At 44.1% G+C, this 18777-nt stretch overlaps 1 protein-coding gene across 1 annotated transcript in view; it reads left to right on the forward strand.

Moving 5' to 3' along the window:
• The first annotated feature begins 7284 nt into the window (after positions 1-7284).
• SLCO5A1 (solute carrier organic anion transporter family member 5A1) overlaps positions 7285-18777 on the forward strand; it is a 147270-nt gene continuing 135777 nt past the window's right edge. The window contains 2 exon segments of the mRNA XM_090283591.1: positions 7285-7569; positions 9123-10499. Coding sequence (XP_090139717.1) covers positions 9590-10499 — 910 coding nt within the window. The 5' untranslated portion in view covers positions 7285-7569; positions 9123-9589.

Below are 18777 nucleotides of genomic sequence, written 5' to 3' on the forward strand. Positions count from 1 at the left end.
ATGTTTTCCTGTATACTTTAAGATCTTAGGAATGTTGTAAGATTTGTAACTGGCATTTCATTTTAGACAGTATAATATATTTTATTTTTAAAGCTGGATACATTTATTTGACTTTTTATCTTCTTTTAAATTGTTTACTTAGAGATTACATTACTTGGATGCAAGTTGCTTTTATTTTTTAATATGTCCCGATCACAGTATTTTTCTCTATCAATCATTGTAACATTTCTCATGCATTAAAATGGACTCTTAAGAGCCCTGGCTGGTGTGGCTCAGTGGATTGAGCACTGGCCCACAAACCAAAAGGTCCCTGGTTCAATTCCCGGTCAGGGTCCGTGCCTGGGTTGCAGGCCAGGTCCCTGGTTGGGGGCATGTGAAAGGCAACTAATTGATGTTTCTCTCCTTCTTTCTCCCTCCTTCCCCCTCTCTTTAAGATAAATACATAGAGAACATTTTCTCTGATTAACCGGGTACCATGCATTTTTTTTTTCTTTAGTTCATCTCTTTCCAATTAATTCTACTTTTTCTTATTGTTAGAAGTGTTTACAATCCTGAAAATTCTTTAAGAATAACCTTTAAAATAAATTGTTTAACAGTATTTGACTATGTTTTTTAAATCAATATTTTTATTAGTTTGCTAGGGCTGCCATAACAAAGTACTACATAACAACGTAGACAGCTGAAGCTCATGTTCTCACAGTTCCAGAGGCTGAAAGTCAGAGGTCAAGGAATGAAGAGGGTTGGTTTTGTCTGGGGCCTCTCTCCTTGGCTTATAGATGGGCCATTTATGTTCTGTCTGTGTCCCCACATGGTCCTCTCAATCCTCTGCTAGAACTGATATTGAATTAGAGCCCACCTTAATTACCTCAATTTAACTTACTAACCTCTTTATAGATCCTATTACCAAATACAGTCACATTCTGAGGTACTGGGTTTAGGTCTTCAGTATATGAATTTTGGAGAGGACACAATTTAGCCCATAACAGTATTTAAATGAAAGTGTAAAAACCATGGTTTACTCTGATGACTTGTCTAACAATTTTGACCCTAGAAGTATGTTTACATTACTGAGACTGGAGGAGAAACACTCATATTTTTCTTGAAAAACTAGAATGGAGAAGACAGAAAAAAACAAGGGTCAAATTAAATGGAGTAAGGGTAAGGGAAGAAACTATTAATTATTGAGCACCAATTGGGTACCCCCTGCCCTATCAGGAGACCAGTGGAGAGTGCAGCTGAGACACAAGTAAGACTGGGCTGGAGGGCAAATCTAAACTGTTCTTTACTACCTAGGGGAGTTGTATTCTTTTACAATCTCATTTTCTCCCATTGAAATGTAGATAACAGCAACTATTTCTAGCATTAGGAGTTTGGCACAAAATCTGGCACTCAATACATAGGCACTGTAATTCCTGCAATGTGTTAAGTGCTGTTAGATACGTGTTCATTTCAGTTTAGAGACTAAAAAGCTGAGACTCAGACAGGTTGAGTGAGTAACATCCTTGCTATCACAAAGCCAGTCAACGGCCAGGCCAAATTTTAAGCAGGTTTGTCTGGCTCTGGGATCTCACACTGATTGTGTCATAAAAGGACTAGGGTATATGTATGTCTGAACACTGTCTCCGCTGCTGACCAGCTATCCTTGTGGTTTAAGACAAGTTACCTAGTCTCTCTCTCAACTCATTTCTTCCAATGTGAAATGGGGACAATGTTATCTGCCTTTTAGGGCTTGTGAGGAACAGAGACCATATATGTCATGTTGCTGTTGAGAGGCAGAATTGTCACTGTACCATGTCATCCTTCATTGACTTTGTCACTAACTGCTGATGAAACTTTGGGAAGGTTACTTACCGTCCTTGAGTGTCAGTTTCTTCATCTTTAAGACTGGGGTGGGAAAGTCATGATAGAAATTGACCTAAATTAAGAGATCTTGATAGAGACTTATACTGGCCAGATAGGTAACAGAGGACTTTGAACCTAATGTGACAAATGCCCAATTTTAAGAATCTAGAAACTTGGATTTTTCCTCTGAAATCTCCTAGGTTTTAAATTAGTTTTGGCACCGAATTCTGAAAACTAAATAAAATACATATTCGTGGGCTTCACCCACAGCTTGATTGGCCATAGGTTTGTGAATTTTGGACAAAATAATCCCTAAGATTCTTTTTTATTGTTATTCTATTACAGTTGTCCTGCCCCCCCCCTTTGCCCTCCTATGCCCATCCCACCCCCCTAATCCCTAAGATTTTTTCAATTTAAAGTCACCTGATTCCATCTCATAAAACAACAGTGATCCAATACCCAGTCTTTACTTACTTATGGGAACCTGAGGTCAGGGAATTAGCAAATCCTTAAGTAGGAAATGCAAATCCACAAGGTAGAATGGAGAGAAGAATTCCAGCTTCTTCTTGGCTTTGCTCTCTGGATCCAGACTTTGAGAAATCTACAGATGGATTTGGGTCATTCCTGAGGTAGATCCCCAAAGGGGCTTCTGTTACAGAGAGGCAGCTGAGAGCTAGATAGAAGGACCCTAAACTGTGGATGAGTGAGTGATAATTTACAGGCCAACTATCTAGTGTGTTGATCTTTGCCTGGTGTGGGACAGAGAAATCACTCTGGACTTTTAGGCAGAAAGGGAGTCACTAGTGAAAGTTATGTACTGGAACGGATGGATAAAATTGTCTTTAGATTGGGCAGCCAGAATGACTCTTAGAACACTGCAGATCTGTCCTTCCAGAGAAGCTGGTACATCTGCCACAGTCTGGAGGGCAGGGAATCAAAGGCCTTCACTGCTCTGGCTGGATTCAAAGATCCGAAGCTACAACTGCCTTTCAACACCCAGAAGCTGGAGTCTGAACAGCTGCAAACTGAAACAGAAAAATACCATGTCTCCAGGACCTGCTTGCTGGCATAAGACAGCCAAAAGGATGTGGCCCGTTCCATATTCCACCCTCCAAAACTCAAAAGAGTGCATCAGTTCTTATTCAGGTCTGCAAGGCAGTTTGGGAAATGAGTTCTTTCTGGTTTTAGTTTGTTTGTTTTTCGCTGTCCAGGCTCTGCCATTCAAGAAAGAATAGAAAGCTCAGGGCTGCATGCTGAGTGGCAACCAACACATCTAACCCAGTTTCGTGTTATCCCCTGTACTTCCTTTCCTTTAGTAGCCTTTAGACTTGTGGAAGGATCTGTTTAAAAGCTCTGGGTTTGGCCCTGATATTGTAGAGTGTGAGGGAAGCTAGTATCTGGGTTACGATATTAAAACGGGGGGTGGGGAGTGAGTGGGAGCTATCAGGAACTGTGTAGGGTCTAGATTTTACCCTGCATCCAAGCTAACAAGTTAGCCTCCTACTGTTTATGGATGATGGGGAGAGAGAGTCAGAGACAATGGATGTTGTTACTTGTGGCAAAAGCAGCAGAAAGTGCCAGTATGATTTTGTTCCTGTTCCCCATGCCCCCTAAGCCCCACGGTGTGACATAGAGTCCCTTGGAGCTGCCTGCACAAGTGGTAAACTGCATTGCAGGAGCCCTGAGTTTGGGAGGTACCCTGAAGCAAGCCGAAGCAAGCCAAAGCAAGCCTGCATCTTCCAGGGGAAAGTGTTCTCTCATTCCTCAAGTCTGTTGGCTGTAAACACAACCCTAAGACAAGGCCCCCAAAAAGAATGGTCAGAGTCTTGTGTTCTTAGCATTTCCACCAAGATTGTGCAGAGAAGCTTAGGGCCCAAGGCCCATTGCCTTTCCTACCTCCTTCCTTGTCCTGCCTGCCCTTCCTCCTTCCTTTTCTAGGAAAAGGTGGCACTGTAATTTTGAACATCTTTTAAGGGAATGTGAATGAATCTTTGGGGACAAATGTCTCCTATTCACAGGAAACTCTCTCTTCATTACTAGTCATGGAGTTTCTGACTTGCTTTTATTAAGGGAGGTGGCAGTTTCTAGAAGGTCCTGACTGATAGTCTTGTCTTCTTGTCCTGCATGCTTCCCAAACGCACTGCCCAACTGTCTGGCTCCTTTACAGTGTGACCATGTGTTCAGTGTTCATAAGACTGTGCTTTCTTGGGCTGTGGGACTTGCAGTGCTAAAGCTGACACAGTTGGTCAGCATACACTGTTAACTTTTGCAGGGACCTCAACCCACAGGGCTGGAGTGACTGTTTGTTTCCACGGTACCCCAGGGCCAGGTCTGCTCCTCTTCTGTTTATCTAGCTTGGAATTTACTTCTAAGCAAAGGTGTAAATGCCAAGTTCTGTTAAGAGTTTATAATTATTGTAGTTAACAGTATTGTATTGTATATTTGAAAGTGGCTAAGAGTAGAAAAAAAGTTCTCATCACAAGAAAAAAACTTGTAACTATGTATGGTGATGGGTGTTAAGTACACATACTGTGGTGACCAGTTCTCAATATATACATGTATCAAATAATTATGTCATATACTGAAAACTAATTCAATGTTATGTATCAATTAGATCTCAATTACAATTAAATTAAATTCAAAAAAGAAAAAAAGAAATTGAGGAAATCAGTTATAGCATAAACTTTTTTTTTTTTTTAAATCAAAAATATAGATGTAGTTTAAATATGTCACAGAGCTTAATAATCTGGATACCTCTTCTGAGTCTGTGAGTATATTTGCATTTCTATATTTAAAAAAATGGTTACCTTACAGATATAATTTGCTCCCTTTTAAACAAGTAATACCTAAATCAGTTATAGCTGAGGCAATTATATATTGTATTTTAAGCCCATAAAATATTCTGGACCAAAACTCAGTTCTTTTTGTGTCTGGGAGAACTCAAAGGTGAACCCTATTTAAAGAAGAAGAGAAGTGGATGGAGAAAAGGCTCCCTCTGCTTTTCCTGTCCCATTTTCCAGAGCAGCTAGATTTTAAGCGCATTGAATGCCCTAGGTAATTCCTAAAGTTACCATATTATTATTATTATTTTTAAAAGATTTTATTTATTTTTTGGAGAGAGGAGAAGAGGGAGAGAAAGAGAGGAAGAGAAATGTCAATGTGTGGGAGATACATCGATTGGTTGCCTCTTGCATGTCCCCAACTGGGGACCTGGCCTGCAACCCAGGCATGTGCCCTGACTGGGAATCGAACAGTCAACCCTTTGGATTGCAGGCTGGCACTCAATCCACTGAGCCACACCAGCCAGGATGGTTACCACATTATTGTATGAAGATTGGGAAAGAAGCAACTTAAATTAAGTGTGAGTTAACTCTTTAATGACTTAGAAGGAGCATAAGCAAGCCTGGAAATTTGAAGAGTCTTCAGTCATGTGCTTCTTCTTCCAATACACCTGACAAGGCAGGTGCCTTGCTCTAGAGAGCCATACTCTCTTACGTGGCACAAACCATGAGGGTAGCAGAACCCCACTCTATGAATCCAAAGATTAGGGCTGATGGAGACACACCTGGCCTTTTCCAAGGTCATATTTAACTATGAAAGACAAAACAGAAGAAATGTCTCTTGCTAAATATATTCTTCTTCTTTCCTATATGAATAGCTAATTGAGCCTTTTAAATTCTGTCTATAAATCATGATCTTTCTATTTGTGGCAAAAAAAGAGAAAAATCTATATGTTCTTAGAGTTGTTTTTAGTATAAGTATGGCAATTGACCATGAGAAAACACAGAATGTTTCTGGGACACAGCCATTTGACTTTTCATCAAGGAAGTCCTCTGCTGGCACTTGACACAACAGACTGAATTTGCTATATAGAACAACTGTATGTCTGGGCTGGGGCTGAAATGAGAGAATGGGCCAAAGAGCTTCGAAGGATTGATTCTGTTTGAACCCTGAATAAATGCAGATCAGTATTCAGGTAGAAGAAGTGCCACAAATCTTTGCCCACTGGGTGGGGTGGCTGCTGGAGTCACATTGCCTGTTTGTGGAAAAGTAATGTGAGGTTCGATGGAGATCTGGGGACAGTGGCACCGGATGTTCTCTAAGTGTCAACTGTAGATACAATGGTTGTTGAAGCAAAGTGAGATCATTAGCAGCTATAAGATGCACTGAAAAGTCAAACTGCTTCACTATTGTAAGGGAGAGAGTATTGAGTCAGGACTAAGAGCGTGGACTTTAGGAGCACACGGGTTCATAGCATCTGCAGATTAGCTGTACACCTTTAAAAAGATACTTAATCTCTCTACACTTCATTCATTATATCTGTAAAGTGAAGACAATGCTCTCATTGCATAAGGCCAGGCCCAGTGAAGTGACTTTGGTATGGCAGTGAGGGCCAGTGTAGTCAACAGTAATTGCAGGACACAGCCAGAGTAGTCAGCAGTAATTGTAGAACAATCTCCCTCTGTTAAATTTTAACAGGGTCCTCCTACTTGTTACAGCTCATGGACTCTTTCAGCTATCCTGTTTGCTGTCTGCATGATCTTCCTTATTGACCTCATGCCAGCTCTGGGCTGTTGACTCCTAATCCATGTCCCTAGTCCAAACTACCTGTGTGTCATATATCAAATGGTTTATGGGGCATGTACACTTGGATGTCCCAAAGGCATTTCAAAGTCAACACCTCTAAAATGAGAACCATCTTTCCCCCAGGAGCATGTTTCTCCCCCTCGTGTTTTCACTGGACCTCAGCCACCCAGTCATCCAAGTGTTAAACTTGAGAGACATCCTGCATTGGTCCGTTTTCTCATGCACGATGACCTCTGTTTCCAAGTCTGGCCACTTCTAACTTCTCAGTGCATCTTCAGCCAGTTCCTCTGTAATTTACTGCCTCATCACATTTTGCTCAGAGATTGCTTCCTAACCTGTTGCAGTGCCCTCAGTGTGGCCTCGATTCACCCACCACTGCCAGAACCAGCTTTCTGGTGAGTGAGGCAGAATGCCACTAGCCCTTTAGTGCCGACAGTACAGAATCTCTGAAGCCCTTGCTGACCTTTTCTACTCTGCCACTCTCGCAGTCCAGTCCTCTGCCCCATCCCTGCATTCTGCCTTCTGCCTGGAAATGAAGCTCTAATATGTTAATGGATTTTAGGCTCTCCAGTAGCATCCTGTATAGAATTGACTGCGTTGCTTTAGGCTACTTACAGGAGTATTGCACAAGACCGTGGTTTTTTAGTAGAGTGCTCCTGTCCTGATCATCTTTGGTCCCAAGAACCTACTATGGTCTCTGAGATATTGTGAGTGCCCATGAACAGAGATACTTTCTTTATTCAGAATAGACTCTCTGTCTCAGCAGCTGACTTTTTGGGATACCTGCTCCCTAGAGGTTTCAGCGCTCCTCGCCCTTCCCTGTCGCACAGGTGAAGGGCAGCTGGGTGGCTCACCGCCTTCGGGCTGGGCTGGGTGGCCGCCCGCGCGCCTGCGCCCTCTGCTGCTCTGCTCCCGGCGCGTCTCTGTGCGCGGGTGTCAGTTTGGAGAGGAAGAGAGGCTTGGGTGACAGGCGAGGCGTGGGGGAAGAGTTGAGCCTGAATCACAGTCTCATTCACTAATTTCTCGGTGGCTGGACCGATGCTACCTCCCCAGGTAGCTTCCAACTACTCCCTCACTGGCCCAGTCTGTGCCTCGAGCGGTTGCACTCTCAACCAGCCAGACTGACCGACAGACTCACGAGTGAGTAGCTGCGGCTCGTGCGCCCCCACAGCGCGGCGAGCTGTTCCGCGCGGTCGTCTCCGGAGCGGGCTTTGTGTGTGTGTGAGTGCGCGCGCGCAGGAGGTGTCCCTGGGATTCCAAGTCGGCTCCAAGAGCTCCCTGTCCATCCGAGTCTGTGCTGAGTTGTGGATGCCTGCCTGGGCAGGGGCCCCAGAGCCCCCGGCGCGGAAGGGTGTTCGTGGGGATTCCCAGGCTTGGCGTGCGGTCGCAGGTGGGGTTCTCCCGGGAAGGCTCCTGGGCGGGTAGGCGGCGGGGAAGTCCGGGCTGTGAGAGACTGGCTGGCGGGGAATCTGGGAGCGGGTCTGGCCAGCAATGCCGTGGGAGACGCCGATGCGGCGGCCCCTGTCCGCCCAGCCTCTCCGCCTCTTTCCCTTGCTCTCTCCTTTTTTTTTCCTGGGCAGCATCACAAAAGCGCGCCGCAGAATGAAAAACCCAATGCAGCGCAGTCCTGCTTTTCTTTCCCACCTGGTGCACCACGTCCCCTGTCCCCCTCCCCGCTAGAGGAATGGAGTGGGAGTCCCCCGACGGGGGTTTACCCCAGGGACGCACCTGTTTTCGGCTCTCGCTGAATTCAACCTGGTGTGGGATCGCGCGAGGGGTTCCTACAAATACATGCCGGTGGGTGTGGGTGTGGGTGTGTGTGTGCGCGCGCGTGCGCACACTCACCCCCATCCCACCCTCACGGGGTGCGCTTGATGTAAATAGCATGCCTCTCTGCCGGCCTGGTCATGGCAGGACTGCTCCGTGGTCTCCAGTGTCCGCATTTCTTTGTTTGGTTGTAGCTTCCCTACCCATCCGTAGGGCAAATTGATTTTCGGTTTCGCTTGACACTGGGCGCTGAGACTTGGTGTGGGCTGTGGCCTCAAACGCTCCTGGTATTTGTCATTGAATAGTTCTTCCGCGTGCGGGGTGTTATTTTTAGTGTTGGGAATAAAGAAACAAGCACGTTGACCTTTTAGCGGCTGCCTTGGGCTTTGAAGATTCACATCCAGTCCCACATGTGTCTGAGCACAAGTGTGTACACACATTTCTACACACGTAGCTTTCCCCTTTTCTTTTTTTGAAAATTGGGACTGAGAATGCATTGTTATTATTAAAAAAAAAACTTTCCTTTGTTCTTTCGGGCATTTTCTATTTTGAGTAATGGAGTAGGAGTACCAAAAGGTTGCAATTAGTTCACTCAAATAAAAGACACTGCCTCTGAGTCAGATCTGCCAGGTTGATAATTATTAACATATAAAAGCAGATGCACTGTTTAAAGGCAAAAGGGGCGGGGCAGGGGCAGGTCCTCTGTAGACAATGAGGGAGGGTCTCTGCCTACTGCCTGCTGCTTATTGTTCCTGCACTAGAGGCTGCAGCCTGCAGTCGCCTCCTCCTCCAGGGCTTCGCTTCCTCACTAAGCCCTCAGTCCCATTTGGGACCTTCGGAGTCATTCCGCGCTGGCCCCTGGGGCACTGGGACGCCAGCCCTGACCGCAGACGCCCTACGCTGACAGTCCTTTCTTTGCTTTACAGGTTGGCATATTTGCGTCCGAGGCAGCGACAGCAGCTCGCCTCTGGCCCCACCAGACGGGCAGGATGCAGCACGGGCATCGGCGCTAAATGCCCCAACCCTGGGCACCGGGCGTTCTTACTCCGGGCGGCCGGCCGAGCGGCGGCGGAGGGGATGCGCCCTGGACGCTCAAGGCTCCTTCCGCAAGCTACCTCCGGGAGGTGGACCCCGAGCAGAGCTCATCACAGGACCGCGAGGACCCCTGCACCCCGGGGCACTAGGCTGCGGAGCCTCGGAGCCACGTCTTCGGTCAGGATGCCCTGGGTGCCATCCTGCTTGTGAGGATGTCCTGCTGCGTGGCTCTGTATCCCCCAGCCCTGGTCACTGGTGGGCACGACTGTGTTGGCCTGGCTTCGGCCCTTAGTGCCGGTGGATGAAAAGCTCCGGAGTCCTTGAATGCGATCAGGGTCGAATCTGAATTCGAAGAGCCATGGACGGAGGCACAGGGCTACAGCCCCAGGTGGGAGAGCAGCTCGAAACCCCGGCCACAGTAGGAGCTGTCCAACAGAAGTGCGAACCAGAGACCTTTAGGTCCAAGAGTTTACCTGCCCTGAACAGCACCTCCTGTCGGCCCGATCTCAACCCCACTGGTGTGGGCGCCAAGCCAGGCTGTACAGATTCCCCGGGCCACCAGGAGTTGAAACAAAGCCTGAGCAGATTGGCCCCCAGCCTCTCTGCCCCATCCACTTCGGCAGAGATGGCGGGGCTCGTGGACTGCAGCCACAGGGTGGACGTCTGCAAAGCCATGTCGGTGTCCTCCACGTTGGCCACGCTTCAGGGGAGGAGGTGCCTCTATGTGGTCCTCACTGATTCGCGTTGCTTCCTGGTTTGCATGTGCTTTCTGACCTTCATCCAGGCGTTAATGGTCTCCGGGTACCTGAGCAGTGTCATCACCACCATTGAAAGGCGCTACAGTCTGAAGAGTTCAGAGTCAGGGCTTCTGGTTAGCTGCTTTGACATCGGAAGCCTGGTGGTGGTGGTGTTTGTCAGTTACTTTGGTGGCCGGGGTCGTAGGCCCCTGTGGCTGGCTGTGGGTGGACTTCTCATCGCCATCGGGGCCGTACTCTTCGCCTTACCTCACTTCATCTCGCCTCCCTACCAGATCCAAGAGCTGAATGCCTCGGCCTCCAATGACGGCCTTTGTCAGAATGGCAACTCCACAGGGACTTTGGAGCCTCCCGCCTGCCGGAAGGACTCGGGAGGAAATAGTCACTGGGTCTATGTGGCTTTATTCGTTTGTGCACAGATTCTCATTGGAATGGGTTCCACACCTATTTATACCCTGGGACCAACCTACTTAGATGACAATGTCAAGAAAGAAAATGCATCCTTGTACCTAGGTAAGATTTTCCTGTCCTCTCAAATGAGTGTAAAGTCAAAAACCCAAAAGGAAACACTTTCTTTCACATTTTCTTGGAGATTTTATGTATATTTATCTATATATAATGTACTACATATGTACTATAACCATTAAGTTTTAGTTTATTTATGTTTTGGCTTTAGGATGGGATGTTTAAGTTTGAGAGAATCAAAAAGTTGAGAGCTGTGAACTAGTTTTCAGACTCACACTTTATACTTTTTTCCCAAGTCATAAAAAATTCTAACTATAAGGTAGTCTCTGTCTCTCCACCTATCTTTGGAAAAGCTCTAATTAATCAAGTTTACTTTCTGATAGCTGTTCTTCTAGAAGGGCTCTTCTTCCTGTCCCCAGCAGCTCAGGTGGTGAAGTACCCAGACTACATAAAACATACTTTATTGCCTCCATACCTACATTTCTTCCATATCCTGCATCATTTAAACAAACAAACTTGAGTGATATCATATGACGAGGCTATCTTTATGTAGAAGCAACACCACAAGTTGTCAAGTTTATTAAAAGCTGTTTTTATTGCTGGTTGAAGACCCTCAATTAAATGGACTCAGGGGCAGGATCCCTTATTATTTTCTGGAAAGCAGTAGTTCTTGGATTGGGTGAGTTGACTTGCATGAGTCAGCTCCTATGGATGGGGGTGCTTGGGTTAAGTTCAGAGTTCTCATGTGAGGCTGGGTAGCCATTGCAGCTGGTAGGAAAATGTAGCTTCTAGAAATCTGTGTGGTTGTCAGCACCTCCCTGTACTAGCTACCCCTTCAAAACTGAAGTTATTCCTTTCTTTATTTTTAAATTTTTTATTTGTTGATTTGAGAGGGAAGGGGAAGGGGAGAGAGAGAGAGAGAGAGAGAGAGAGAGAGAGAGAGAGAGAGAGATCAATTTGTTGTTCAACTTATTTATTCATTCATTGGTTACTTCTTGTATGTGGCTTGACTAGAGACCTAACCTGCAACCTTTGCGTGTTGGGGATGATGCTCTAATCAACTGAGCTATCCGGGCAAGGCCAAAACGGAATTTCTAAGACAGCTGTTCTCAACCTGTGGGTCGCGACCCCTTTGGGGGTCCAACAACCCTTTCACAGGGGTCACCTAAGACCATCGGAAAACACATATATAATTACATATTGTTTTTGTGATTAATCACTATGCTTTAATTATGTTCAATTTGTAACAATGAAAATACATCCTGCATATCAGATATTTACATTACGATTCATAACAGTAGCAAAATTACAGTTATGAAGTAGCAATGAAAATAATTTTATGGTTGGGGGGTCACCACAACATGAGGAACTGTATTAAAGGGTTGTGGCATTAGGAAGGTTGAGAACCACTGCTCTAAGGGATGGATTTGAACCCTTGGGAAGGGATGAATAGCGGTTATGTTGGATGCGATATTTGTTTCTCTACTTGAGTCCAACAAAAAGAAGATAAAGGATTTTACTTTATACAAAAATGATAAATAAGCAAATACCAGGCACATTTAACAACTTATTAACTATGTGCTCCTAGGGTCCTTGGTGTGGGAATAATAAGATTTCAAAGGACAGTGAAAATGATACCCAATTAAGAGGGCTCTACTTTTCCACAGTACACCTGCTGTCCCCAGAATCTGTTAGAGATGGTATCTGAGCCACTTATAGTTCCCAGTAACTGGCCCAAATGCATTAACTCAAGAGTCTTCTAATTCACTTTTGTTATTAAATGAAAGAGAAAGAAATTTCCATTTAGGGAAGAGAGGAATATCTTGTTTGTTACTTGGCCTGCATGTTTTCTAACATTTATTATGATGAATTTTTAAGCAAAGAAAAAGTTGAGTTAAGGACTTTCTTTTACATAACTGTAGGAGTTTCAACATCCTAAGCAAGTTGATAATTGTTTTTGTAATATCCTCATGTATCCACTCCATATTCAAATTTCCTCAATTGTGCCCTTGAATATATATATCGTCGTCGGCAGCCGTCCGTCTCGAGAGACGATGGTGTAGCTTCTTAAGAGTCTATCTGCACCGCCGAGAATGGCTGTGCAGTCTGACTTGGGAGTGACACGGTATCTGTCTCCTCCCGTGTTGAATCGACATCTTGCGATGACGCTGGAGTGTCCTCTCCAGTGAAGCTGAAGCTACAGAGCCTGGGCAGGGTGATATGGAGGGTCTGCTGTTGCCCATGCAGCAGACCCCCCCTCTCTTCGCAGATGAAGGGTCCAAGGGAAAGACGGAGTCAATACAGCTTGGCTTCAGGTGCGCCGCAGGAGTTGCCGGTGTTGACTACAACGTCAAACCGCCTTAGGGACTCTGGCTCCGGATTTTCTGTCGGGGTTTACTCCCTTAGCCTTGCCCCTGAAGAGGTATGCCGCAAGGCAGCGGAGGTTTTTTGGAGTCAGAGTTTTCCTTCTCTGATGTGCCCTGACTGGAAGATCGAATCAGCGACACTTAGCTTGCAGGCCGACGCTCAATCCACTGAGCCAAACCAGCCAAGGGCCAAATATATATATAAATATATCTATATATCAATCAATTTATTTCTCTCTCTCTATGTATATATATATCTGTCAAGCCAGGAGTTAATCAAGATTCACTCATACATTGCATTAGGCTCATTAACATCTTATAATCTAGCATAGGGAGTGCCTCAACTTTTTTATTTTCCCATCACATAGGCTTTTGAAGGAACAAGGCTGGTTGATTTGTGGAGTGTTCCACATTCTAGATTTATCTGGTTATTTCCTCATGGTGTCACTTACCTTATTTGTCCATTCCATTTATTTCTTGTATGCTGTAAGTTCAGTAAAAAGATTTGATTAGACTCAGACAAAACATTTTTGAACGGACTACTTCATGGCCAATGCTGTGTGTTTTATGTTACATGCACCTGCCCATTCATTGATGATGCAAAGTTTAATCACTTGGTTGACTGGGTGATTGCCAGGTCTTTCCATTGTAAAGATACATTTTTCCCTCTGAAATAATAAGTAATCTCCAGAGTAATACTTTGACTCTGTGAACCTACCTCCATATTCTTGCTGATCTTTGCTTCTATTTACTTTGGAAACTTGGCTCTCCCTTCTACCCCACTTCTGGGTATCAGTGACACAAATTTCTTTCATCAAAAAATGCAAGCAGAGTCCTACACAATAAGAACCCCAAAAGTTAACTTTTCTGGTAGTGGTTTGCCCATTAAGAAGAAAAACAGCAAGTGCATGTTGAGCCCTTATTCTGTGCTGGACACTGTGCTACTTTTGGGAAGACCAAAAATGAGACCTAGTTCCAGCACCTGAAGAGCTTTCAGAGTAATGAAGAAATACTGACAATTGAAGGTAGGGGTGTGAACACATGCAAGGGGAAGAAAATTATGCAAACAGTGTTTGCTTTTTGCCCTCACCTTTCCCTCCTCCTTCTGTTCTTCTCCTCCTGCTCCTCCCCCTCCTCTTTTTTAGATATTGACTAATAATATTTTTTTTGGAAAATATTTTGATGATTGCCGTAGGAAACTCATGAGAATTCTGCTTCATATTAAAAGGATCTCAGTGAAAGCTCCAGTGGTTTGAGTTCCAAGAATCTTCCATGGATTGCTTTATGTAGGGTTCCCAATGGCCTTATGATATGGGAATTGACTTCCCTATTTTATGCACGAGGAAACTGAGGCTCAGGGAGTTTCAGTGATTGCTTCTGGGCTTCAAACCCATTCCTGTCTAACCCCAGAGCCCTTGAGCTTCCCTCCATGATGCATGTCTTTTTGCAAGAGGCTCAGACAGCCAACTGAAACCAAAGGTCATGCCATGTGCAGCGGAGTTCTCACAATGGTGCCGAGGATGCAGGACTGGCCTGAAGTCAACAAAACAAGATCATTTTTGAAATCCTTTAAGAAGTAGGCTTTATAGATTACTTCTGTACAGATTCAAATGGGAGGGATTACTATATTCTTAGAACCTATTCTGATGTGGAAATTTTTTTCCTAATAAACAACTAGTTAAATATCTTTGGTACTTTTCACAAAGTTCTTCTAGATTATCCTTTTCACTACCTACCTTTTTCTTAACCTTTTTGTCAGTCTTTCTAACTTCTCATTACAACCACAGAAGGAAAAAAAAAACAGGTAGCAGGTTAGTAATTACAGGCAGAAACAAATATACCAATTGATGTTAAAACCATTGAAATGGAGTGTAAATGTATATCTTAATCTTTTGCAAGCGCAATATTAACGTTCTGGCAGCTTTAACTGTAGAAGGATGTGGTTATAGATGAGATACAGCAGCCTTTATACCCACTAAATACCAAACTCCTTCAGCATTGAGAGAGGTTTAGTGTTGACCTAGAGCACAGAGAAAGCTTTGTAGGTATTAAGAGGTAAGGTTAGCAATGACACCATGATTTGTAATTGTATCTCAAGGAGAGAGAAACTGTGATTGTCTGGGGACAAGAAATTCATGAATTAAGAGTGGCTAACCAGGTGGGAAAAGGAAAAAAAAAAAAGATGCATTTCTAGAATAGAAAGCTTCAACTTCGACTGGGTGATATTCAGGATAAGTGATGATTAGCATGGGCTGGCCACTGGCCAAGTAGTGTGGGGACACACCTCCCTGGTGTGTCCGCCCTGACTTCACACCCCAGAGAAGAGTTGGAATAGGCACAGTGCCTTAGAAAGAGCACTGGAGGAGGCAGAGAGCTGTATTGCAGTCTGGCTTTGCCAATGTCTAGTTGTGAGACTTCAGACCAATCCCTTAACCCCTCCCAGCCTCTCTTTCTACATGAGGATTATTACATTTGTTTCCTTACTGTAATATTTTGTGGACTAAATGGGATTTTGTGTGTGCAAGCATTCAGATTCATCTTAGAGTGCGGGCAGTGAAGGGAGCAAGAGAGATTTTACTCTGAGTCTGAAAACCCATAAAAATATCTTTTTATAATTGGAAAAAAGGCAAGAAACATTTGTAGGAAATCAGTCCTTAGAATCATTGTACAGGAAAATCTGGATCAGTGTTGCAGCAGTGTTACATTCTGATTAATTGAACTTTCTGATAATCCAAGATTTGTAACCAGAACTTTCTACATGCCAGCCATTGATGACTGACCACCTTTCTTTAATGTTTGAACATTTTTGTAACATGTATTTGGGCCCCTTCAAAGCTCCTTTGAAGTTTGAAGGCTCTGTGTATCCCCAATTTCACCACTGTGCCCACTTAATATCAAGGTTGTCCCATGGACCAGAATGGAGTCCCCTAGCCTTTTCTGGCTAACATGATTTTGAGGAAGGCAAGCTTTAGATTTTCCAGTCTCTATGGGAGAAGAAGGCAAGGGAAATAAGGGTAGTGTGAGTACTGAGTACCCTCTAGTTGTATCTGTGCCACTGGTCGTGTTTTCTCTTTTGCCTCAATAGCCAGAAAATTCAGGCTTTTTATTTTCTAATCTGAGTGGCTTGTGGCATTAGTTTTCCTGATCTTTTTTTGTGGGATTTTCTAAGGGCCCAATAATGAGCACCCTTTCCTCTCACTTGAGTTCTGAGTTGAGAAATGAATCAAGGGAATTAAACTGTGATAGAAGTGAGGTTGAAGAGTGTAGCTCATATACTTGTGCAAGTGGACTTCCTAATAACCCCAGCATTAAATAGACTCACCCATCCATCCAAGGCAATGCTACACCTCCCCAGTGTGCCAGCCCTGGGTCTCCTGCGTGGGCTAGGCTGTGGTACGTAGGTCAGACATATGCCAAGAAGAAACAGGGCAGGATTTTTATTTCCATGTGCCTACTCCTCTACAAGAGGCAAAAGGAGGAGTCGAGCTGAGCATCACAGTTTATTTTCAAGTCCATCAATTACATGGATTCTCTTCTCCCTTCCTGGCAGGAACAGCAAGGGGGTTGGGTGGAGAGCCAAGAAACAGCAAGAGTGGGTCCGTGAATCATCCCCTAAGACTTCTAGCTGTTTTTTAAAAAATCTTTTAAAACTTAATTTTGCTCGTCTTGTTTACAATGTGTTTATCTTTGTAAGCCACATAGAATCCTTTTGGGAAGCAGGATCTGTACAAATCATGGATAAATAAATAAAATAATCTCCACTGAAAGTGCACATGAGGAAGAATGGTGATGGAGGGATTTGAGACGATGACCCCGGACACATGGAGAAGTAGCTAGAATGGACACAGCACTGAGGGGCCTGTGGCAGCTGTACGTTAGACTGTAGTGAGTTTTCCATGTGCCTGGGACAGTTAATCTGTGTCAGAATGGGCATAGCAATTACTGGATATAGCAGTTGCCTGAGGCTCACCTTCACCTGTGAAACAAACTACTTGGTCCAAAATGCTGATAAACAAACTTTAAATTCTAACTGAAAATTGTAAGGGTTTACTGCTTCATTGTGGAAAAGATGGCGGGGTTCACATTAGTGTGTTCAGCCCACTGCAAATAACAGCAAACAGTCATGTTGGTGGTATTTATGATATGTTTTTCACATTGCTATGAGTTCTGTTATCCATGTGGTTCCAGACAGTCCCTCTGAAACATTAAATGTGTGGGTGTATCCCGCGCATCTTTTCAAAATGCAGATTCTGCCCCTGTCCTTCTGAGGTGGGGCCTGGAATCCTGCATTTCTAATATGCTCCCAGGCGAGGCCCGTGCTGCTGGTCCAATGGCCATGTTTTGGGTGGCAAGAGTCCAAAGATCACAGATGTTTGACTCTTTGGATGAGTGGGACATCTCCCTTGGGCTGGGGTCGGAGCCACTGTTGGCAAAACCAGCTGCTGATCAAAGTTTTACTTCATCAGGAAGAACCCCAGCACCTCTGATTGCATTTGCAGAGGCAAAATGTCCATTTGAGGTGTTTCATAAGCTGCGGCTACTTTTTTGAATGTCACAGTTGTGTGACATCATGATCACTGCTGAGTTCAGTGAGAGAAAGTGGCCTCGGACCAATGGCATTCATTTTGACATGAACCAAAGGAAACACCACTTTCTTTTCTCCTCTTACCACCCCGAAGGCTCTGTGCTGCAGAGTTTCTGGTGGTGATCTCTGCATGTCAGAGGTAAGTCTGTGAGCTCTGCAACCCCAGGTAAGCTCACCTCATGAGGCCTCTTGGTGAAGGAAAAGCAGACAAACCCATGTGTTTGGCTCTGCTTTTTTCCTTTTAAACAACCTAGGAATTTCAGCAGTGAATTGGGAGTGTTGTGAATGTATTGGAAATGATTTTGCAGGCTGGGGATCAGAAGTTTTTCCTTGGCAAAGGATTATTAGGCAGAAAAGGGGCTGAGCTGGCCTGGTTGGCTGAATTCTTTCCAGTAGTAATGGTCTAGTCAGTACGTGTCCTAGAGATCATCTCATTCAGCCCCATTTTTAAAATGATCATTTGACTTGTGAGGAAACCCAGACTGCAAAAGATTAAAGGATTTATGCTGTGGATGACAGTATGGCAGTTCTTCAATAAATTACAGATAGAATTATCATGTGATCCAGGAATCCCACTTTAAGGTATCCAAAAGATTTGAAAGCAGGGTCCCCAAGAGATACTTGCACACCCATGTTTATAGCAGTATTATTCACAATAGCCAAGAAGTGGAAGCAACACAAGTGTCTGTCAATGGATGAATGGATAAAGAAATGTGGCATATACATATATGGGATATTATTCAGCCTAAAAAGGAAAGAAATTCTGACATCTTTATCTGCAACATGGATGAACTTTGAGGACATTGTGCTAAGTGCAAGAAGACAGGAAAAATACTGAATCCTTGCACTTGTATGAGGTACCCAGAATAATCAAGTTCATAGAAACAGAATAAAATAGTGGTTACCAGGGGCAGGGGAGTCAGTGTTCTATAGGTACAGAGTTTCGGTTTGTTTGATGAAAAGTTGTGGAGACTTGTTGCACAATAATGTGACTATACCTAATACTATCAAATTATACACTTAACAATGGTTATGATGGTAAAAAAAAAGATTAAAGGATTTACCAAACTCATAGCTAGCTAACTTGTTTGCATCTGAACTGATTTATACATTATAAATCAATCTGTATTAAAAAATTATTAATATATAAATGAAATTTGGAAAACTCCAAGTCCTTGGATGGTAGAGTCACTATCTTAGCCTCTACAGTGTTCTAGCATGTGTTGATTGATGTGTGACTGCATATAAATTATGAGAACTTTTTTCAGGTGTGAGGAAATTGCAAGTTTTCCATCTTGGCATAATTTTAGAAAGAAGAAATAGGGATTTTGGAGAAGAAAAATTGAGGCAAAGTGGATTTTAGAGTAGGCATTTT

This window comes from Furipterus horrens, unplaced genomic scaffold (assembly GCF_987537825.1).
Source record: "Furipterus horrens unplaced genomic scaffold, mFurHor1.1.pri manual_scaffold_7, whole genome shotgun sequence".
NCBI lineage: Eukaryota > Metazoa > Chordata > Mammalia > Chiroptera > Furipteridae > Furipterus > Furipterus horrens.